Consider the following 20,156-nt stretch of genomic DNA (forward strand, 5'->3'; position numbering starts at 1 on the left):
AGCTTCAAACTTTCTGCTGGCAGGCAAACAAATAATATTAAAATATTCCATTTGACAAAACAAGGTTTAATGTCAGTCAATGGATTTCCAAAGGCATCTGTAACCTGTTCAAATAGTAAATGAATCACATATACCGTATTGGCCTGAATATAAGACGCACCTGCAAATAAGCTGCACCTTTAAAATTCAAGGCTTATTTGTGGGTGCGACCCAGCTCCAGGCACTACTGTCCCAAATGGGGGGCAAAGGGGCACCCCACGCCCGGATCTAAGCACACTGTGCACCCACCTCCTGACACTAACTCCCCAAGCCGGCAGTGCTCGGTTCTGAATATGAGCCACACTTAAACTTTTCACAGTCGGAATTTGGAAAAAAGTGGCTTATTTTGGGGCCAATACGGAAGCATCACTGGATGTCCACCAAGTTGTTGTGGCTCATTTGGCATCAACATGAAACTGAGTCTTCCGTGCTATTGGCCCACTCCTCAGGGAGTGCTCTTCCAATGGAAATTCAACAGGCACCCACCTCTATATTAACCTTCAAACATTTGCTGAAAGCTTTTCTTTACTGCCAGTCTTATGCAGAAAATTAGGAAAAGCCGTTGATAGCCAGCTGATGGTCCGTTTAAATTTTGAGCGAATTTTATTGTATTATAATTGTTATAAACTGCTTTGATAATTTCAAAGGAATTGCAGTATAGAAAGATTTTTGTAAATAAATAAGGTCACTTTAACAGAAAGGGGTTCCATACCCCTGTTATACCTGGCACAGCTATGCCACAAGGATAACTGAGTGTTGAAAAGTAGATGATATACTGTGTTTTAACTTTAATTTAATTTATGTTGACAGTAGCAAGGGACCTCCCGACTACACAGAGATTCGGCCAAGTCCACTGGTACCTGGATTGGATTGAACTATGTAGGTTGTATCTATGTGTCTTGCCCTGGTCATGGTAGACTAAGGCTTCCATGAGTGGAAGGGGAATGGAGGCGCTTTTTGTAAATTCCCTCCTTCCTCTGCAGTTCCCAATGTCATATTTCATGCTACTCCAAAGGATTCTCCAACCACCTATCAAAGATTTGTGGGAAGGAGGACACAGAAGGCAATCAGTGAAAGTCACCTTCCCTTTCTGTCATGGAAAACTCTGCTGGATCAAAGAGGCTTCCCTGAGTGGAAAGAGACAACTGGATGCAACCCTGGTATGACACTAGTCACATACCTTTTTTGCGAGTTTGTTTCTCTCCCTAATAACACATACTGTAGGTTTAAAATTCCATTTTTCAAGGAGAACGCAGAGTTCTCTGGTAAAATGAACTAACTCACTTTTTTCCTTATCTAAAATATTTCCAAAACATTTTGTGTTCTTGACCTTCAGCATGCACAAAAAACTGCATTCTCTGGTCATTCACCCTCCCAGCCTGTTTTATATCTTGAGACAGAATTCATGTGGGAATATGGAAATGTATTTCCTTTGTCTCCCTTGTTAAAATCATGCTTTTGTGTCAATATTTTTTTAAAAATTGGTTTTTTCCCTCGCAAAAAACAAAAGTATTTCTTTATCATTCTAGGCAAAGTATTTGTTTTTTCAGCATTCAGTCTTGTACTGAAGATTAAAATGCTGGAATAGTCAAAACAACTATTCATGATAGTTTCTCATAAAATAACTGACAATTCTCAATGAAAACTACCACTCTGTGGCTTTCAAGCTGCATTCCATGGAACCATCTGGTTAGTTCTAAGTTCACCATGGGTTCCTCTGTAAGAAGGTCTATAATGGCAAGCAATCTTCCATTACCAAGAACCAAAACAGATGTGACACCATTCATGCAATTAGCAACTGCGAAAATGGCTTTCTAAAGGTAAAATGCAGGGGTGGGGAACCCAATCTGGACCAATCAATATCTGCCTGAATGAACAAAGTATGTGCCCTAGAAAAGGCATAAGCAAACTCGGCCCTCCAGATGTTTTGGGACTACAACTCCCATGATCCCTAGCTAGCAGGACCAGTGGTCAGGGATGATGGGAATTGTAGTCCCAAAACATCTGGAGGGCCGAGTTTGCCTATGCCTGCCCTAGAAGTATTCCAAGATCTCCTGAGATGTGCTGTGGTTCCATGTCAGATGTGAAGGTTTTCCTCAGCCATCAGGCTGTGAAATAGCCAATGTACTGACAGTCTTCAGTTTTTAAATTAACTGAGAATCTTTAAACATCTGAAACTATAAAGTAATGCATGCTCCCAATCAGCAGGTGTTTTCTATAATGCATACTGTTAAAAGAAATACTATGGGCACAGAATACAGATATGCATAAATTAAAACAGTCTAACACAAGAGTAGTCTCTTAACTGATTCTTAAGTATGCATTTTTTAATTTTGCAATTATAGCTTTAAAACAAAATCCTACTAATGTCTACTTATTAATCCTATTAATGTCTACTTAGAAATAAATCTAGCTGAGCTTACCAGTAAGTGTGTATAGAATTGCAGGCACATCAAATCCATCCATGCCTACAGCCTTAAATTTTACAATAACTGAGGTTTTTTTATATGATTATTCTATTGTTGGTGTCCTGAAATGAAACTAAGTATTCAATAGTTTTTGTTTGTTTGTTTTGACTAGTCCAACATATATATATATATATATATATATATATATATATATATATATATATATATATATGCAGGTTTTGGTGTCTTCGGGTGTCTTCCCGTGTAAGAGTTGGGGTGTCTAGGCGACGTTTCGACGAGGTCTCACTCGTCATCTTCAGGCTGGTGCTTTCGGCTTCTTGTTACTGGAACAGAGCAGGATCTCAGTGTTTGAGTTCCTATAAATACTGTTGAGGGGGTGTGGTGTATAGCCTCCAACGTTCTGGGCAGAGAGGAAGTTCCCAGGTTAGTGTGCCTTTTCTTCTTTTGTTCCTTAATTACTTGAGGGATATCTTGAGTGATTTCTTGAGTGATATTCTGAGTACCACTTAGGTGGGTCATTAGGTGTGGATTAGTTGCTAAAGCTTTCGTGTCTTGACCTCTTGAGCTTGTGAAGAGTTTTTCTGAGAAGATGGCTGTACTGCACTTAGTTGTGCTCTAGCTTGGCTTCGTGTATAGGGGCGAGCTGTGGTTTTGTGCCCTGTGCCAGCCAGATCTGTGTAGGGATTGCAGGGGGGTGCAGCATCCGGAGGTGCCACTATGGTTTGGTTACTGGATGGTGTCTGTAATTTATCTGTGGAGAGGGTCTGGGTTTGGGTCTGGTGTGGTTGATTGGTGATGGCGTTCTGTGTGCCTCTGGTTCTGGTGTCGGTTTTTGTGGGGAGGGCTAATTTCCAGATGTCTGGCAGGCGGGACGTGTCGTCACGCTTGTTCATGTTGTGAGGGTGTTTCTCTATCTCGATGGCTTCCATGATTATTCTCTTGTGGTGATGTTCCATGTTAAAGAGCAATTTGGAATCTGCAAAATTAATTTCGTGTCCTGTTTCTTTCATGTGTTGGAAAAGAGAGGAAGTTTTTTCTTCTTTTTTGACGGCATTCTTGTGTTCTGCGATACGTGCATTTATTCGTCTGTTTGTTTGTCCAATGTACGTGGCTGGGCAGACTTTGCAGGGTATTTCATAGACCCCTTGGTTTTCCAACTGGATTTTATCTTTGGGGTTTCTGAGGATATTGGCTATTTTTTGGTTGGTGCAAAAGGCTGTTTTGATATTGTGTTTATGGAGGATTTTGCTAATTTTATCTGTAGTGCCCTTGATATAAGGAAGGAGGGCCATGCCATTGTTTTCTTCTGTGTCTTGGTTTTTGGGGGGTGTTTCTTTTTGGATTAGCTTCGTAACCCTGTTTTGCTGGTATCCATTGGCGATTAACACATTTGAGAGATTCTGTAACTCAGTTGTCAAGTGGTCTTTGTCAGCCAGGCGTTTGGTTCTGGAGATGAGAGTCTTGGCTACGGAGTTTATTTGTGCAGGGTGGTGGTGTGATTGTGCATGTAAGTAGCGGTTGGTGTGTGTTTTTTTCCGGTAGATAGTGTGTCCTAGGGAGCCATCAGGTTTTTTGTAGATTAGGACGTCAAGGAAGGGAAGTTGGTTGTTGGCTTCTATTTCCATAGTGAATTGTATTTTGGGGTGTAGGCTGTTGAGATGTGTGAGGAAGCTATCTAGTTTTTCTTTCCCGTGTGGCCAAATTACAAATCCAAAATAAAAGCCTCTCCTATCAGTGAAGAAATCCAGCTAAGAATCATCCCCAGAGAAAAATCATCCAGATGCCCCAAACTCTACGGTCTCCCCAAGATACACAAAGAAGGAACACCACTCAGACCAATAGTCAGCTCCATAGGCTCACCTCTACAAAATCTCGCTAAATTTCTCGCTAAGCAACTTCAGCCCTATGCAGAATCCATCGCTTCACACGTTACAAACTCCTTCCAGTTCATAGAAACAATAAAGAAGCAAAACCTACATCCCGACGACCTACTTGTGAGCTTCGATGTTGTATCTCTCTTCACACAAGTGCCCATTAATGAAGCCTTGACAGCCATTCAAAACAAATACAATCCCCCCGAATACATCCTGGATCTGACCAACCACTGCCTAACCAACACGTACTTCATCCACAATGGACAAAGATACAAACAGATAGAAGGAGCACCTATGGGATCACCCCTCTCACCGGTCATCGCAAATTTGTACATGGAACACTTTGAAACCAATGCTTTAGACAAGTCAGAACACAAACCCAGACTTTGGCTCAGATATGTTGACGACACCTTTGTAATTTGGCCACACGGGAAAGAAAAACTAGATAGCTTCCTCACACATCTCAACAGCCTACACCCCAAAATACAATTCACTATGGAAATAGAAGCCAACAACCAACTTCCCTTCCTTGACGTCCTAATCTACAAAAAACCTGATGGCTCCCTAGGACACACTATCTACCGGAAAAAAACACACACCAACCGCTACTTACATGCACAATCACACCACCACCCTGCACAAATAAACTCCGTAGCCAAGACTCTCATCTCCAGAACCAAACGCCTGGCTGACAAAGACCACTTGACAACTGAGTTACAGAATCTCTCAAATGTGTTAATCGCCAATGGATACCAGCAAAACAGGGTTACGAAGCTAATCCAAAAAGAAACACCCCCCAAAAACCAAGACACAGAAGAAAACAATGGCATGGCCCTCCTTCCTTATATCAAGGGCACTACAGATAAAATTAGCAAAATCCTCCATAAACACAATATCAAAACAGCCTTTTGCACCAACCAAAAAATAGCCAATATCCTCAGAAACCCCAAAGATAAAATCCAGTTGGAAAACCAAGGGGTCTATGAAATACCCTGCAAAGTCTGCCCAGCCATGTACATTGGACAAACAAACAGACGAATAAATGCACGTATCGCAGAACACAAGAATGCCGTCAAAAAAGAAGAAAAAACTTCCTCTCTTTTCCAACACATGAAAGAAACAGGACACGAAATTAATTTTGCAGATTCCAAATTGCTCTTTAACATGGAACATCACCACAAGAGAATAATCATGGAAGCCATCGAGATAGAGAAACACCCTCACAACATGAACAAGCGTGACGACACGTCCCGCCTGCCAGACATCTGGAAATTAGCCCTCCCCACAAAAACCGACACCAGAACCAGAGGCACACAGAACGCCATCACCAATCAACCACACCAGACCCAAACCCAGACCCTCTCCACAGATAAATTACAGACACCATCCAGTAGCCAAACCATAGTGGCACCTCCGGATGCTGCACCCCCCTGCAATCCCTACACAGATCTGGCTGGCACAGGGCACAAAACCACAGCTCGCCCCTATACACGAAGCCAAGCCAGAGCACAACTAAGTGCAGTACAGCCATCTTCTCAGAAAAACTCTTCACAAGCTCAAGAGGTCAAGACACGAAAGCTTTAGCAACTAATCCACACCTAATGACCCACCTAAGTGGTACTCAGAATATCACTCAAGAAATCACTCAAGATATCCCTCAAGTAATTAAGGAACAAAAGAAGAAAAGGCACACTAACCTGGGAACTTCCTCTCTGCCCAGAACGTTGGAGGCTATACACCACACCCCCTCAACAGTATTTATAGGAACTCAAACACTGAGATCCTGCTCTGTTCCAGTAACAAGAAGCCGAAAGCACCAGCCTGAAGATGACGAGTGAGACCTCGTCGAAACGTCGCCTAGACACCCCAACTCTTACACGGGAAGACACCCGAAGACACCAAAACCTGCATTCCTGTACCCGTGAAAATCTACGAAAGCATATATATATATATATATATATATATATATATATATATATGCGCTGTAAAACCTTAAAAATGTGCCCCTCCAAGTGAATTCCAAAGATATCCCCTTTAAAAGCTCCTTCCAAAGTTTCCCACTTGTCTGAAACAAAAAACACGTGTGTATCTGAAGAAGTGTGCATGCACACGAAAGCTCATACCAAGAACTAACTTAGTTGGTCTTTAAGGTGCTACTGGAAGGAATTTTTTTATTTTGACTATGGCAGACCAGCATGGCTACCTATCTGTAACCAGATTGAAATAGTAGACTGAAACAAACAAAGACTTGATTGCCTATTAGTTCCTCTCAGGTGAAGTGAAGTGACGTAGCTATGGATGGCAGGAAACTCTATGATTTTAATGCCTTTATGCATGCTGGTTATACGAGGCTGGTTACCCCATAGTATAAACCTCCCAAATACAAAAAGAAGCATTTGGGAAAGGAGATCTCTGTGGAAACGTATTCTGTTAACAGATGGAAACAGTAAGAGAAGCAGGAAACTTTGATTCAAATAACTTACCCCTTTAACTGGTTGGAGTGAAAGAACAAATATCAGCCAACTGGTGGATAAGAAAACCGAGGTTAATTTATTCAACCCCAATTGACTAAAATACCAAGGAATCTAAAAAGCAGAGAGAAAAACTAAGCACTTTTAAAACTCTTTAGCATCCCCAGGTTAAAAATTTGGCGGCTATTCCATGATGTTCACGGTCTCCTGTATAATTTCATAAATACCATAATTTGATTTGGATAACATTCATGCACAGAGCTGGCCCAAGAGAGTTGGAATGGGGGGAGGGAATGCCACCTCCCTGCTGCCTCCTCAAGGGTGGGGCAAATTAACTCCATTGTGAACAACTTCCTCTACCTGAGCTGCATGTGCAAAATCAAAAGTTTACAGTGAAACCTTGTCTTTCCTTATCTTTTGCTCTATCCCCCAAGTAGGAATACTGTATGCTCCTATCCTTCTATAGCATTTATTTACTGTTTCTGCCCCCTTTTGTTCTCTATTTGAAACACTGTATGCTTGGATCCAGAGAACCACAAGCAAAGTTCTGTGCATGAAAGGGGACTTTCCTGCCTTATACTTACCACTGGAGTACTTACAACAATCTTCTCATCAGTGCTCTCTACTATTTTCCTCTGCCCTGAATGACAACTGTTACCTCGTCTTCAAATCTAAACAGAAATGTTTCAGGGAATTGATAAAGATGGCATATAATGCTTACCATGCAGTTGTGAAAATAAATGTAATCCGTTTTAAAGAACGCATAGTGGATGCAGTTCATATCAGGACATTTGAGTTCAAGTCGTCACTATTTAATTTTCAATAATCAGGACTGTGTCTCGCTGCTCCTACTGGCCTGAAAACCGTGTTCCACAGTCTTCTGCTGTTCTTGATCTGATGATAAGAGAAGTATACAGATGACTCAGTTTCACATGCCACATTTTAAAAATTATGTTTCAGGTGAGGTATGTTGGAAAATATCAACAAAACCTGCCAGAGATAAAGTCCAATGTAAATGATCAATTGCACTCTCTATTATCTTTTTTTTATATATATATAAAATTTTTATTGGTTTTACAAATTTTAAAAGACAAACAAACAACCAAAAAGACATACAAACACGTATAGTTTCATAACATTTTTTCATAAACCTCTTTTCGAGGACTCCCCCATACCCCCCCTTCCTGCATCCCAATGTCCACGATTTTTTAGCAACTTCTAAATATCTCTTTCCAACCTTTGTCATCTTAATCTTTTCTATAATCTAATCTTATATCACTGTATCCCTTTTTTTCCTGAAAACCTCGACATTCTAGCATTCATCAAGTTTATAGTAGTCCTTAAGATAACTTTTAAATTTTCTCCATTCTTCTTCCGCCGTCTCTTTTCCCTGATCACGGATTCTGCCTGTCATCTCAGCCAATGTCATATAGTCCATCACTTTCATCTGCCATTCTTCCAGAGTGGGTAGATCTTGTGTCTTCCAATACTTTGCGATGAGTGCGCTCTCTATTATCATGGCTCAAATGCTCACTTGTTTTCCATGTAGGTTTCCTGTGTATGAAGTCCAGCTGCTCTAGGTATTTTGATCCCACTATCTGGCTAATATAAATTTGTTTTTCAAGGACCAAGTTCACCAACAAACACAAAGAATGATTTGCTTGGTGTTTGCAAAACATTTGTCCATGAAACAAATCTCATGAGGGTTAAAGGGATGCATTTTTGTAAGCAATTATGAAGGGTTTGATACAAAGGGAGGAAATAAACACAGTTTTGCGGCAATGGTTCCATCAGCAAAAGCATTTCAGCTTACTTGATTGAATGATCTCCTCTCCTTCCCCCACTTGCTGTTTTGGAGGTCCTCTCAATCCTCTGCAACAGCTGGAGAGATTAGGGGGAGCCCTGCTGTGCTAGCGGAAGTACTTGCTTCTGCTAGTAGGGTACATTAGTTAAATCTGGCCCAGTAGGTCATCATCTTTATAGGGATGGACATTGTCCAGTAGCAGAGTGCATGTTTTGCATGCAGAAAGTACCAGGTTCAATCCTTGGCATCTCTAGCTAAAAAAGAAAAGGATCGTGGGATGCTTGCTGGGTGGTGTGCTACTGCCAGCCAGAGTAGGAAATACTAGCCTAGACAGGACAAAAAAAAAAAATCTGGCATAAGGCAGCTTCCTAATTTTTCCAAAATGACCTGTGTCTAAAACCTTCTCTAATTATGCTTTGTGCATGCTTTGTGGGATTCTTAACATACTTTCTTTTAAACATCAGTCTCCACTGTCATGTGACAAACTGGTTTCGAAACTAACCTCAGTTCCAAAAGAGGTTTATCAAGCCGTACAGCAAATGCTCCTGCTTGAAAACCTCAAGCTGAAAGCCCCTTTGGAACGTGGAAACTAGCCAGTATTTCTTCTGTGGAACTAGCCAATATTTATCAGAATCCAAGCATGTTTCTGGAACTGAGTTGTGGATCAAGCTAAGGCCACATGTCTGGTTTGATATAGGGGTTAAGAGCCCGAGCTTCAAATTAAAAAGTTCTCTGTTTGAATCTCCCCTCAGCCATGAGCTAGAGTTCAGAGCAAACAGATATGATAATAAATATAAGACTTTATTTTACACATCTATTTCCCTGCTTTTAACAATAGAGGAATGGTAGGTGGCAAGGGGGAGTTAATATTTTACCCCAAACCATGATTCCATTAAACCCTCTCCTTAAGAAGCTGCTGTTAGCTTCAAGAGAGGTAAAGGACCCCTGGATGGTTAAGTCCAGTCAAAGGCAACTATGAGGTTGCGTCACTCATCTCGCTTTCAGGCCAAGGGAACCAGCATTTGTCCACAGACAGCTTTCCTGTTCATGTGGCCAGCAGGACTAAACTGCTTCTGGTGCAACAGAACACCATGATGGAAACCAGAGTGCACAGAAATGTCATTTACCTTTCTGCTGCAATGATACCTATTTATTTACTTGCACTGGCGTGCTTTCGAAATGCTAGGTTGGCAGGAGCGGGGACAGAGCAACGGCAACTCACCCCGTTGTGGGGATTTGAACCACTGACCTTCTGACTGGCAAGCCCAAGAGGCTCAGTGGTTAAGACCACAGTGCCACAGCTCCACTGGTACCTCACAGCAGATTTGGAGGTTTCTTTTTCATTGGGAATTGCAATGTAGGGGAAAGGTTAAAGTAGGGTTACCAGACATCCCTGTTTCCCAGGGACAGTACACGGATTTGCAAATAAGTCCCCAGACAAATTTCATCCCTGGATTTCATCTAATGTCCCCGGCAAAAACAGTCTCAGCAGCCTGGAGCAGCTGGCTCTGGCTGGCTTCAGGAGCTGCTCAGAAGTCCCCATATGACGGTGGTGCAGGGGCTCTAAGATGCAGCTTCCGGGCTGCCTCCACCTTCGCTGACCCCAGCAACTAAGCTGTGAAGGGAAGCTTCATGCTGCCTATCACAGCTTGCGTGCAAGCAGGAGGGGGCAGGAATCTCTCAGTTAGGCAACAGGAAGCCTCCCTTCCCAGCTGAGGGATCCCCACCCCTTCCTGCTTACATGCAAGTAGGAATGGGATTGGGGCTGCTCCGATGGGAAGGGAGGCATCGTACTGCCCGAGCCTTGCCGCTGCCACCGCACTCGGCCCTCCTTCTCCATCTTCCATGCCTGATCCACCGCGCACCGCTTCCCCACCACCACCGAAGAACCAACAACTCAGGGGTTTCCCAGGCTCATGGAAAAAGGAGACAGAAGCCTCAGAGGAAAGGGAAATGTGGCTGTTGAGGTCAAGGCGGTGGCCGCCCCCTGCCGCCACCACCATCACTACAGCATCAACGTCCCGAACATAGTATTTATTTAATTATTTCATTTTATTTAAAGTGTCCCTGGATTAATTGAAAAAAATCTGGTAACCTTAGGTTAAAGCCCTATTCCCATGTGCTATATTCCTGACCCTCCTCTGTGGACCCCAAGGCTTCTATTGCTAAAATAAAAGAGACAAGTTAGATGCATTCTGTCACAGATTTAATACAGTGGTACCTCGGGTTAAGTACTTAATTCATTCCGGAGGTCCGTTCTTAACCTGAAACTGGTCTTAACCTGAAGCACCACTTTAGCTAATGGGGCCTCCTGCTACTGCCACACCACTGGAGCACGATTTCTGTTCTCATCCTGAAGCAAAGTTATTAACCCGAGGTACTATTTCTGGGTTAGCGGAGTCTGTAACCTGAAGTGTATGTAACCTGAAATGTATGTAACCCGAGGTACCACTGTATATCCGTTTGGGCCCTCCCTGGGTAGTCTTTGGTACACATTTTATTCCCAAAGCCTTCCTCACAAATGAGTGCAGGCAGTGGAGGTTTAGGACCAGAATTTCCCTTCTTCTAGATGGGCTACCTTTCCCGGTTTGATGAGCATCACCTGCCCCTTGTTTCTCTCTATAGCATGTGCTGGAGCTGCCTTCCCACTATTGGTCTTGTCTGTTCCTTCTGCCAGAGGATGAGCTATGATATTATAAGACAGGCCTCTCCACTCTCTCCACACAGTGCATAATCTTATATATCTATTTATTATGCTCCCCACCCCAAAATCATGTCCCAGTGAGTCTACACAGAAGGAAGAGGAGGGTGGCTGCAACTTACTCTTTCACATATTCACAGCAGTCTAATTCTTCCAAAAAGAAAATAGTGGCAGATGGGCATTGTTATTCACAACATCTGTCTGGATAGCACTAGAAACATAGTTGCGGAGGTGAACACATCTTTCAGGAAGGATTTCTTTAATGTTACTTACTTGCATAATCTCTTTACTACCAGTTAGCAAAAGGTTCTCTTGGTGGTTCGCAATTTTTACTCACTGAAATCAAGAGACTTGATCTTAATCATGTTCATTCATTTCAATGGCTCTGCTCTGAGTAAAACATAGTGGAATACTACCAAAAACCATAAAATATAAAAACAGAACTTAAACATCAAAAAACAGCTAAAACAGAATAAAAGTAGATTAAATTTAGAGAAAAAGAAAAGAATAATAGCAACAATAACCTAAAATGTTATTGTGTTTCTGAAAAAGAAAAAGTAAGGAATAATACATGGGTAGGCAAACTAAGGCCCGGGGGCCGGATCCGGCCCAATCGCCTTCTAAATCCAGCCCGCAGACAGTCCAGAAATCAGAATGCTTTTACATGAGTAGAATGTGTGCTTTTATTTAAAATGCATCTCTGGGTTATTTGTGGGGCCTGCCTGGTGTTTTTACATGAGTAGAATGTGTGCTTTTATTTAAAATGCATCTCTGGGTTATTTGTGGGGCCTGCCTGGTGTTTTTACATGAGTAGAATGTGTGCTTTTATTTAAAATGCATCTCTGGGTTATTTGTGGAGCATAGGAATACATTCATCCCCCCGCAAAATAAAGTCCGCCCCCCCCAAGGTCTGAGGGACAGTGGACTGGCCCCCTGCTGAAAAAGTTTGCTGACCCCTGGAATAATATATTTACAAATTCTTCACTCAGTGCAGCAAATACCACAACTGGTGTCAGGAGAGCAAGTTGAGAAGACCCTCTGAATATTGTATTAGACCCTAGGCAAGTATAGATGTATGGGAGGAGAAAAGCCCTCAGGCAACCTGGCTTCAAGCTTCTTTAAGGCTTTATCAGCACTTTGAACTGAGCCTGGAGATAAACTAGGAGCCAGTGCAGATGACAAAATATTGATGTAATAAGGTGGGGCTGGCCCATTCGAGATGCTGCCCTATTTTGGACCATCTGGCAGTTTCCAGACCATTTTCGAGGGGAACTCTACTTATAAGACATTGCCGTGCTCACTTTCTTCAGAAATCCCAAGGAGAGACTTAACCACTGTGAACTGTGGGCTACCCCAGTTTTCCCCTAGATATATAATCATGGTGTGTGGATGCACTTAACAAACCAATACAAATATATCTGCTGGTGCTGAAAGTATGCTACCATTGCTGTCTGTGGTTATTGATACTTCTTTTGAAATGTGTTTTAAGCCTACTAGATTTCAGTGGGATAACATGTCCACAGGACTCTGGCATTGTCAATATAAACATGAAAAAAATGGGCAAGTATAGCTTAATATTAAATAGAACAGAGGAGTAGGTGACTACTGGAAGTATGTCATATTTAAATGGAAGCATCGTTCCCAATTTGTACTCAAGGCTGGCTTTCAGGAAGTAACACCTTCTTTCCCTGGATCAGTTAATGCAAAAAGCCTTACAGACAAGACAGCAGGATCATCTTACTGCACCTGCTGCAACAGCTCAATCTGTTGCGAGCAGGGAAATGACAGGGTAACTCAATGGCCGTTTTAGTCAAGGCCAAATCTTTCTGCTATTGTGGTCAAAGGCAGTAATCAATTGGCGCTGAAGGCCAAGGAACAGCCACTGCTATAAGCCCCATGGTAAATTCCAGTGAAAAGTTAATGTTCATAAGGGACTATTCATGTGACCCTGTGCAAGTTAACAGGTTACATGGCACGCTGAAGAGCTGTACATTTTTTTAAGAATGTACATAAAACTCACTGATATAATGCACCCCATTATATGATACAATGGTGTACAAAGGGATGGTTATGCACACAAATTCACATTGTTTCTTTTCCAGGGAAAAGGACCAGTAGCAGTTCTGTATAAGGATTCAGACTAAAAATATAGACACACAATGGACACTATTCCCTAGCAGCTGTCATGTCTGCAAAGCCAAATGCCAAGCTATATGTTATGTTAAGTGCACTGTGCTGATAGCAGCTCTGGGGAGAGAGGATGTTTTCCTTGGGACTGCAATGCAGGAGTTAAGGGTAATTCCCCACATGCCATGGGCCTAATCTTGATCAGAACTCCCTACCCACCCACCCCTTTAGCACCTGCTTAAAACTAACATTCAGTGTGATCACACAGCACACATAGCATGTACTTCGGTCCCCAAGTGACCTGCCTCCAGATAGACTGCACATCCCACCCCACCAATAACTGACTTGGTATTTCAATTCCTAGACATGATCATGCCAATGTACATATTCCAACTCAGTAAAATAGGAATGTAGCATGTAAAGTTAAAGTTAAAGGGACCCCTGACCATTAGGTCCAGTCGTGGCCAACTTTGGGGTTGCGGCGCTCATCTCGCTTTATTGGCCGAGGGAGCCGGCGTACAGCTTCCGGGTCATGTGGCCAGCATGACTAAGCCACTTCTGGCGAACCAGAGCAGTGCATGGAAATGCCGTTTACCTTCCCGCCGGAGCAGTACCTATTTATCTACTTGCACTTTGATGTGCTTTTGAACTGCTAGGTTGGCAGGAGCAGAGACCAAGCAACGGGAGCTCACCCCGTCGTGGGGATTCGAACCACTGTCCTTCTGATCGGCAAGTCCTAGGCTCTGTGGTTTAACCCACAGTGCCACCCGCGTCACTTTTAATATAGCATGTGCTTATACATAAATTGCTTCAAAGTGAGGCTATTGGTTTAACTTCTCTATTCAACATACTTTGCTTACTTGTAAAGTATCTCCCTTGAAGACTGAGATATCAGAAGAAGAGCTGACATAAATTTATTCAGGACACACTTCTGTGCCTCACACACAAGCGTCGTCCACAGCCATTTTCAAAAAGATTAGGAAAGACTGCAATATTTCCTTTGCACATTGAGGTGCATGCAGAATCATAAGCGCTGGAAGGGACCCTGAGGATCATCTAGTCCAACCCCCTCTCAAAGCAGGAGTATGCAGGGATCAATCCCCACAGATGATGCAGCCCAGAACACCAGCCCTTCAAGTTACCCATTTGGTTCATGGGGTGAAAATGGGGTTGATGGAACAGACTGCTCATGCTTCAAGGCCAACTTTCTAGTGATGGTGCACAAAGGAAAGCAACAGATGCTGTAATGGGTGTGGTAACACTTGCACTACAGTTTTGGACTGTGCTATGTGCGTGGATTGCTGCTGCTAGACAGGAATTGCTAATGGGAGGTTCCAGGTTCAACCACTGGCATCTTCAACCCTGAGGATCATCTAGTCTAACCCCTTGCAATGCAGGAATATGCAGCTGTCCCAAGAGTCTCTGCTAGCTTGGCAATATCTGCACCACGCTCCAACCAACTGAGCTATCCAGAGTCAATGCAGCTTTCGGAATTTCAAGTAGCAGCTCAGCCCCGGCCTGAGACCCCGTTGAGAGCTACAGCAAGTTCAAATAGCCAATACTGGGTGACATGGGCCCGTGATCACACTCTGTGTAAGACTGTGCCATATTATTTTTGCTTGCCTTGGTAGGATTGGCCTAGTGCCTGTATAACTTACATCAGGGTAGCCAACATGGTGCTGTCTTGATGTTGCTGGACAACAACTCCCCATCACCCCTGACCATTGGCCATTCCATCTGGGACTAATTGGAGCCACATCGGCCAACAATGTCACGTGCATTGGCTCAGTATGCCTGATATGTTTAAAGTTTCTACCTAGAAAGTCAGCGGAAATTGTGCCTCCTGGATCTAGGTGGGCCAAAGTTTTTTTACTGCCTGAAGCAGAGCTCAGATTGTGCTTTGCCAGCCCCACCCTAGCACTGGAGAAAGCTGAATATCTATGCAGGTTAGTAAAGCAAAAATATTTGAGATGCCTCCGTTCAGATATCAATTTGCAGTGCAAGAGTTACGGTACTTTGTAAGCATACATACCAAGCTTCCTAGTAATATTTATTGTCCTGCATATATATCCTGCCTCTCTTCTGCCATGGAACATGATGTGGCATCAATGTAGATCCCAGCCTACCTAGCCAGTCACTAACCAGGTCCAGACCGCCTTAGCTTCCGCAAGGGGAATTATGTACCTCCAGATAGCTCAGCTGGCTAGAGTGTGGCGCTGATAACGCCTAGGTTGCAGGTTTGATCCCCGTATAGGACAGCTACTGCCTATTGCTGACGGACCCGAGAAACTGCCTGACATGCGCCCCCACCCCACCACCTTTTTATCCAAGCGCCCACAGGCAACAGCCTACTTCATCCTTTGCCTGACAGGAAAACAAACCCCGGAGAGCCAGCAAAGATCCCAGCGTGCGGCCAGCTGTACTGGATGCATAGGCGAATGTCTGACGGTTATGTTGCTTTACCTTGTCAGCATCGCCCTTGAGCCAGTGCCACCAACTGGACTCATCCACTTCAGCCCCGACTGGGCTAGGCGAGCTGGGTAGCACTTCCAGAGACCACCTTCTGGACAGGAACAGGTCAAAGTGTTGTGGACTCACAGCTTAGAGATGTGAGCACCGGATTCACTTCCACAAGAAGACAGTCGTCGCACAGCAGAGTACAGCAGAGTCTAGCAGAGTATATAAACAACTCGGAGAGCAGCTCTGTAGAATATCTTCTTTATTCTATCTACAATTATACAAACTATATATAGAGCTTAATAGGTCTAAGAATAAATAAATGCTGCACTGCACTGCACCTCATACCTCCCGTCCCTGCTCCGCCGGGGGTGTGGGGGGGGGGAGGAGGGGGAGTATCACGGTGGGAGTTTATCCAAGAGACTTTTTTTTAGGGCTCGGAAGTTCCTGGGTGGAAACTGAAGGACCACCATAGAAAAAGGCTGAGAGGAAAAGACGCCCTTTCCCGCAGAGAACGTCGCCACAGGTGCCTGACGAGACGCGCCCCACTTCCCTGGACACCTTCGCTTCCCCGCGCGCGCCACGCATTCCCTTCCCGCGAGAGTCTCTGAAGTACCTCACTTCAAGGGGACCAAGCCCTGAGGAGCCGCTCGCGTCTCCCCGCCTCGGCGTCCCGCCGCGCTCTCCCGGCCTCGGCGAAGCAAGCACCGCCAAGCCAGGCGTGAAGCGACTCTCGCGCTTCGCTTCTCTCTCTTTGCGGGTTGCTTCGCCCCGCCCTCGATTCTTCCCCCTCCCTTCTCGCACCTCCAGCTTCCACGCGCCTTCCCGCAGCTTCGGCCCCGCCCTGGGCTATCCCGAGGGGGCTGCCCATACGCGGACCTCTCTCGGGGGGCGCAAAGCAAGCAGCGAGAGAGAGAGAGAGAGGCGCCAGCGCCGCGCCGCCGCACCGTCGGGGGAACTCACTCGACTCTAAGGGAAAGTGGCAAGAGGAGGAGGACAGCGGGTCTGTCAAGGACGGAGCTGCGGACCGCGCGACCTGTGGCACTGAGAAGGCGAGAGAGAGAGGAGGACCCGAGAGGGAGAGCGCGCTCCAGAGAGCTGAGGGGAAAGCGCGCCGTGAGGCATGAAGGAGCCCGCGCGCCCCGGCTCCGGGTGTCTCGGGCTGTTGTTTTTCGCTGCCCTGCTGAGCGCTTCGCAGGGGCAGCAGGAGGACCGCCTCCCCATTGCTGTGGCTGCAAAGGTGAGTTGAGGGCCAGCGCTGAAACCTGCTGCCTCGGGGTTGGCTGACGTCCCTCCCGCTCTGCTTTCCTATTCGTTTCTTACAGGGCGTCTGTGGCCTTTAGAAGTTGCGTGACAGGCAGAAGTCCAGGTGCAGCTCTGTCCTGCGTAGAAGTGGCTTCACGTGTGGAATGTCTTATCTTTCAAGTAGCCCAAAGGCCTAGGGACTCTGCCAAAGGAGGAAAAGGGAGCAGCTCAGTGCATGCTGTACCTTCCAACCTCCCCCCCCCCCCCAAAGTATGGGAAGGCGGTTGTGGTTACTGTGTGGCAAGGGGAATCACACTCTGTGTGTGCTCAAAGGCACTCTTGCCTTCATTAATTACTTGCTGACTTTCAATGCCCAACGTTCTGGCTCACTCTGAGAATCTGACTGATCCCAAGTTTGAGACCGATTCCTGTCTCTCAAGATTGGCTGGTGAACCTTCTGGTTTTCTTCTCTTTTAAGCTTGCTCATCCATCAGGAGGTATCTTTCTGAATTGCACCTGCCTTTGCTTGGCATCTGGATTGCACTGCACAGGTGGATTTGGGAGGGTAACCTGTGATGGGTCTTTGGCATGGTTAAATGGATGGATATCTGGGTTCCTTCTGTCTTTAGTCATTTGCCCCACACGTTTGCCAGTCAAGTTGTAAATGTGAGAACCATCCCGGAAAGCAAAAAAGAAAAGAGACAGTGCAGTGATGCAGCTGCTTGCCTGACACTTCCCTTGCATGAATTACAGTACTGGGTTGACAATGCTGTTTGCCATATGGCACATAGAGATCAGATGCTCATCCAAGCTGCAGCCAAAATCCATTTGTAGGCATGCATGCCTGGTGGTAATTTAGCAGCACTGCATAAATCCTTTTGGAGCCACTGTATGGAGGGGTCACCATCATGACATCATGATATCACTGGTTCCCAGTACATTTCCAAGTATAATTAAAAGTGTTGGTGCTGACCTTTAAAGCCCTAAATAGCCTTGGCCCAGTATACCTGAAGGAGCGTCTCCAGCCCCATCATTCAGCCCTCCGAATTCCAGCTCCGAGGGCCTTCTGGCGGTTCCCCCTCACTGCGAGAAGTGAGGTTACAGGGAACCAGGCAGAGGGCCTTCTGGGTAGTGGCACCTTCCCTGTGGAATGCCCTCCCATCAGAAGTCAAGGAAATAAACAACTATCTGACTTTTAGAAGACATCTGAAGGCAGCCCTGTTTAGGGAAGTTTTTAATGTTTGATGTTTTATCATGTTTTTAATATGCAATTAAATTATAATTATCATCATCATCCTCTGCAGGGGCATGTGTTCCCACAGAGGCTTTCTTTGGTCTCCTCCTTCCAATGATTAAACATGAAAGAAGCATGTATCCAGTAGAATAGGGTGTGGGTTATATGTTTGTGTGTGTGTGGTGCCCACAACAGTTTCCCCAGTTGGGAAATGTGCCCATTGGCCCAAACAGTTTGCAGCCACTGCTGTGTAGCTATTACAGTAACACCTTCCACTGTAATGTCCACAATAAACCAATACTCTATCTGGGAATCCTGATTATAGGTTTATAGGCTGGAGGGACCAAAGGGTATTTAAATACAACCTGTTGGCCCAAACCTGCTCCCTCCATGCCTTCTTACCATCCCCAATTAATTTATGTTATTTGGATCACAGTGTGCCACAAATTGAAAGCTGGAGCAATTGGGCTGTCCTAAGAAGGGAGCTACTGGATGAGATGATAAGTAGATTTGTCCAACATCTTGTTTCATATTTAAGCTCATATTTAAGCAGGCCATTAAAAAAACCACCTTCCCTCTAGCAACTCCTGTTATGAGGCATGGGCCCTTTGAACAATGGCTAACAACCACTGACAGATTTATCATCTATGAATGTGTCCTATCTTCCTTTAAAACCATTTAAGCTAAGAGCTATAATCACCACACGTTGTGGCAGCAAATACTTTAAATTTATGGATTGTGTAAAGAGGTACTTCGTCTTGTGTGTCCTAAATCTAACTCTCCATCAACGTCATTAGTGACCCTGAGTTCTAATTAGAGAGGAAAAAACTTCTCTACACATTCTTCTGCAATTTGATAAACCTCTGTCATATTCCCCTTTAGTCATCTTCCCCACCCCCTTTTAAAAAATAGCAATCCCTGAACACTCTAGCAATTTCTCATGGGGGATGTGCTCCAGGCTTTTATAAACCTGATTGCTCTTTTTGAACCTTTTCTAGTTGTTTTAATAACATTTGTTTAAAAAAAAGGGGGGAGGAGGAAATCAGGATATTGCAAGCTTTCCAACAGAGTGCTTGCAAAGGCTAACATCCCTCTTCACAGGCAAATGAGGGCTCTGCTCATCTTGGCCCAGTGAGTACTGCCCATAGCACCCACTTCCCCTGCCCCTCAAGTTCATCTAGGGCAGGGCAGCGGAAGGGGATGACAGTGGGTAGGCCAATGTGGGGAGTCTTCTCCACTGGGACTATGTGTACTGGATTCCCCAGCAGAAATTGATGCAGCAAACAGCGCCTTCAGGGGGCAAACAGCAGCCTCAGGCATGGCATTGGGTGGGTTAAAAAGGTGAAATTCTCTCCTCTGTGCCACAGTCCTAATCTGTTTTTTTTTGGGGGGGGGGAGGGGGGAATATCCAGATGGAAGCTGTGTGCTTCACCAAGGACAGCAACAAGGACTGAGATAGCTCTTTTGTGAACAAAAGCAATGAAAACCAAACACGGATTGCCATTTTGCAGAAATAATATACAATAAGCCACAATGTAATGAATTGGGGGAGCAAGCCTAACTATGGGGAGCCAGTGTAAGTTATTCCAGCTGCAGTGTAGCTGGCAAAAGTTGTGCCAGATCCAGTCTCTGTTCAGGAGCAGGGCTAAGCCTAAGAGAAACAAGCCTTTTAAACCACTCTTTTTGATGGCTCAACTTATGCTGGGTTCCCAGGGTCACGTGGCCATGCTGTGTCCCAGCTGAGCCAGGATGGGCAAGAGATGCTGGCATATCTC

At 44.7% G+C, this 20,156-nt stretch overlaps 2 protein-coding genes across 10 annotated transcripts in view; one reads left to right on the plus strand and one right to left on the minus strand.

The window, feature by feature from the left end:
• The window catches only part of COL4A4 (collagen type IV alpha 4 chain), a 78,337-nt gene extending 61,438 nt beyond the window's left edge, over window positions 1-16,899 (minus strand). For 3 of the 7 annotated variants that reach the window (XR_014526931.1, XM_083506284.1, XM_083506285.1), the window contains exons 1-3: window positions 16,519-16,650; window positions 7,535-7,707; window positions 6,826-6,927 (exon numbers count right to left, since the gene is read on the minus strand). Coding sequence is in view for 6 of the 7 variants with exons in the window: in XM_083506284.1 (XP_083362410.1) it covers window positions 6,826-6,927; window positions 7,535-7,594 (162 nt within the window). In the remaining variant the exon portion in view is untranslated. Of the gene's footprint in view, window positions 1-1,688; window positions 1,885-6,825; window positions 6,928-7,534; window positions 7,708-16,518; window positions 16,651-16,865 lie in introns of those variants that run through there. The other 4 variants (XM_083506287.1, XM_083506289.1, XM_083506288.1 and 1 more) reach the window with 3 other exon arrangements.
• The window catches only part of COL4A3 (collagen type IV alpha 3 chain), an 85,816-nt gene continuing 82,466 nt past the window's right edge, over window positions 16,807-20,156 (plus strand). For 2 of the 3 annotated variants that reach the window (XR_014526932.1, XM_083506291.1), the window contains exon 1: window positions 16,875-17,142. Coding sequence is in view for 2 of the 3 variants with exons in the window: in XM_083506291.1 (XP_083362417.1) it covers window positions 17,026-17,142 (117 nt within the window). In the remaining variant the exon portion in view is untranslated. Of the gene's footprint in view, window positions 17,143-20,156 lie in introns of all 3 variants that reach the window. The other variant, XM_083506290.1, reaches the window with a different exon arrangement.

This window comes from Podarcis liolepis (assembly GCF_965112155.1).
Source record: "Podarcis liolepis genome assembly, chromosome: 5".
Lineage (NCBI taxonomy): Eukaryota > Metazoa > Chordata > Lepidosauria > Squamata > Lacertidae > Podarcis > Podarcis liolepis.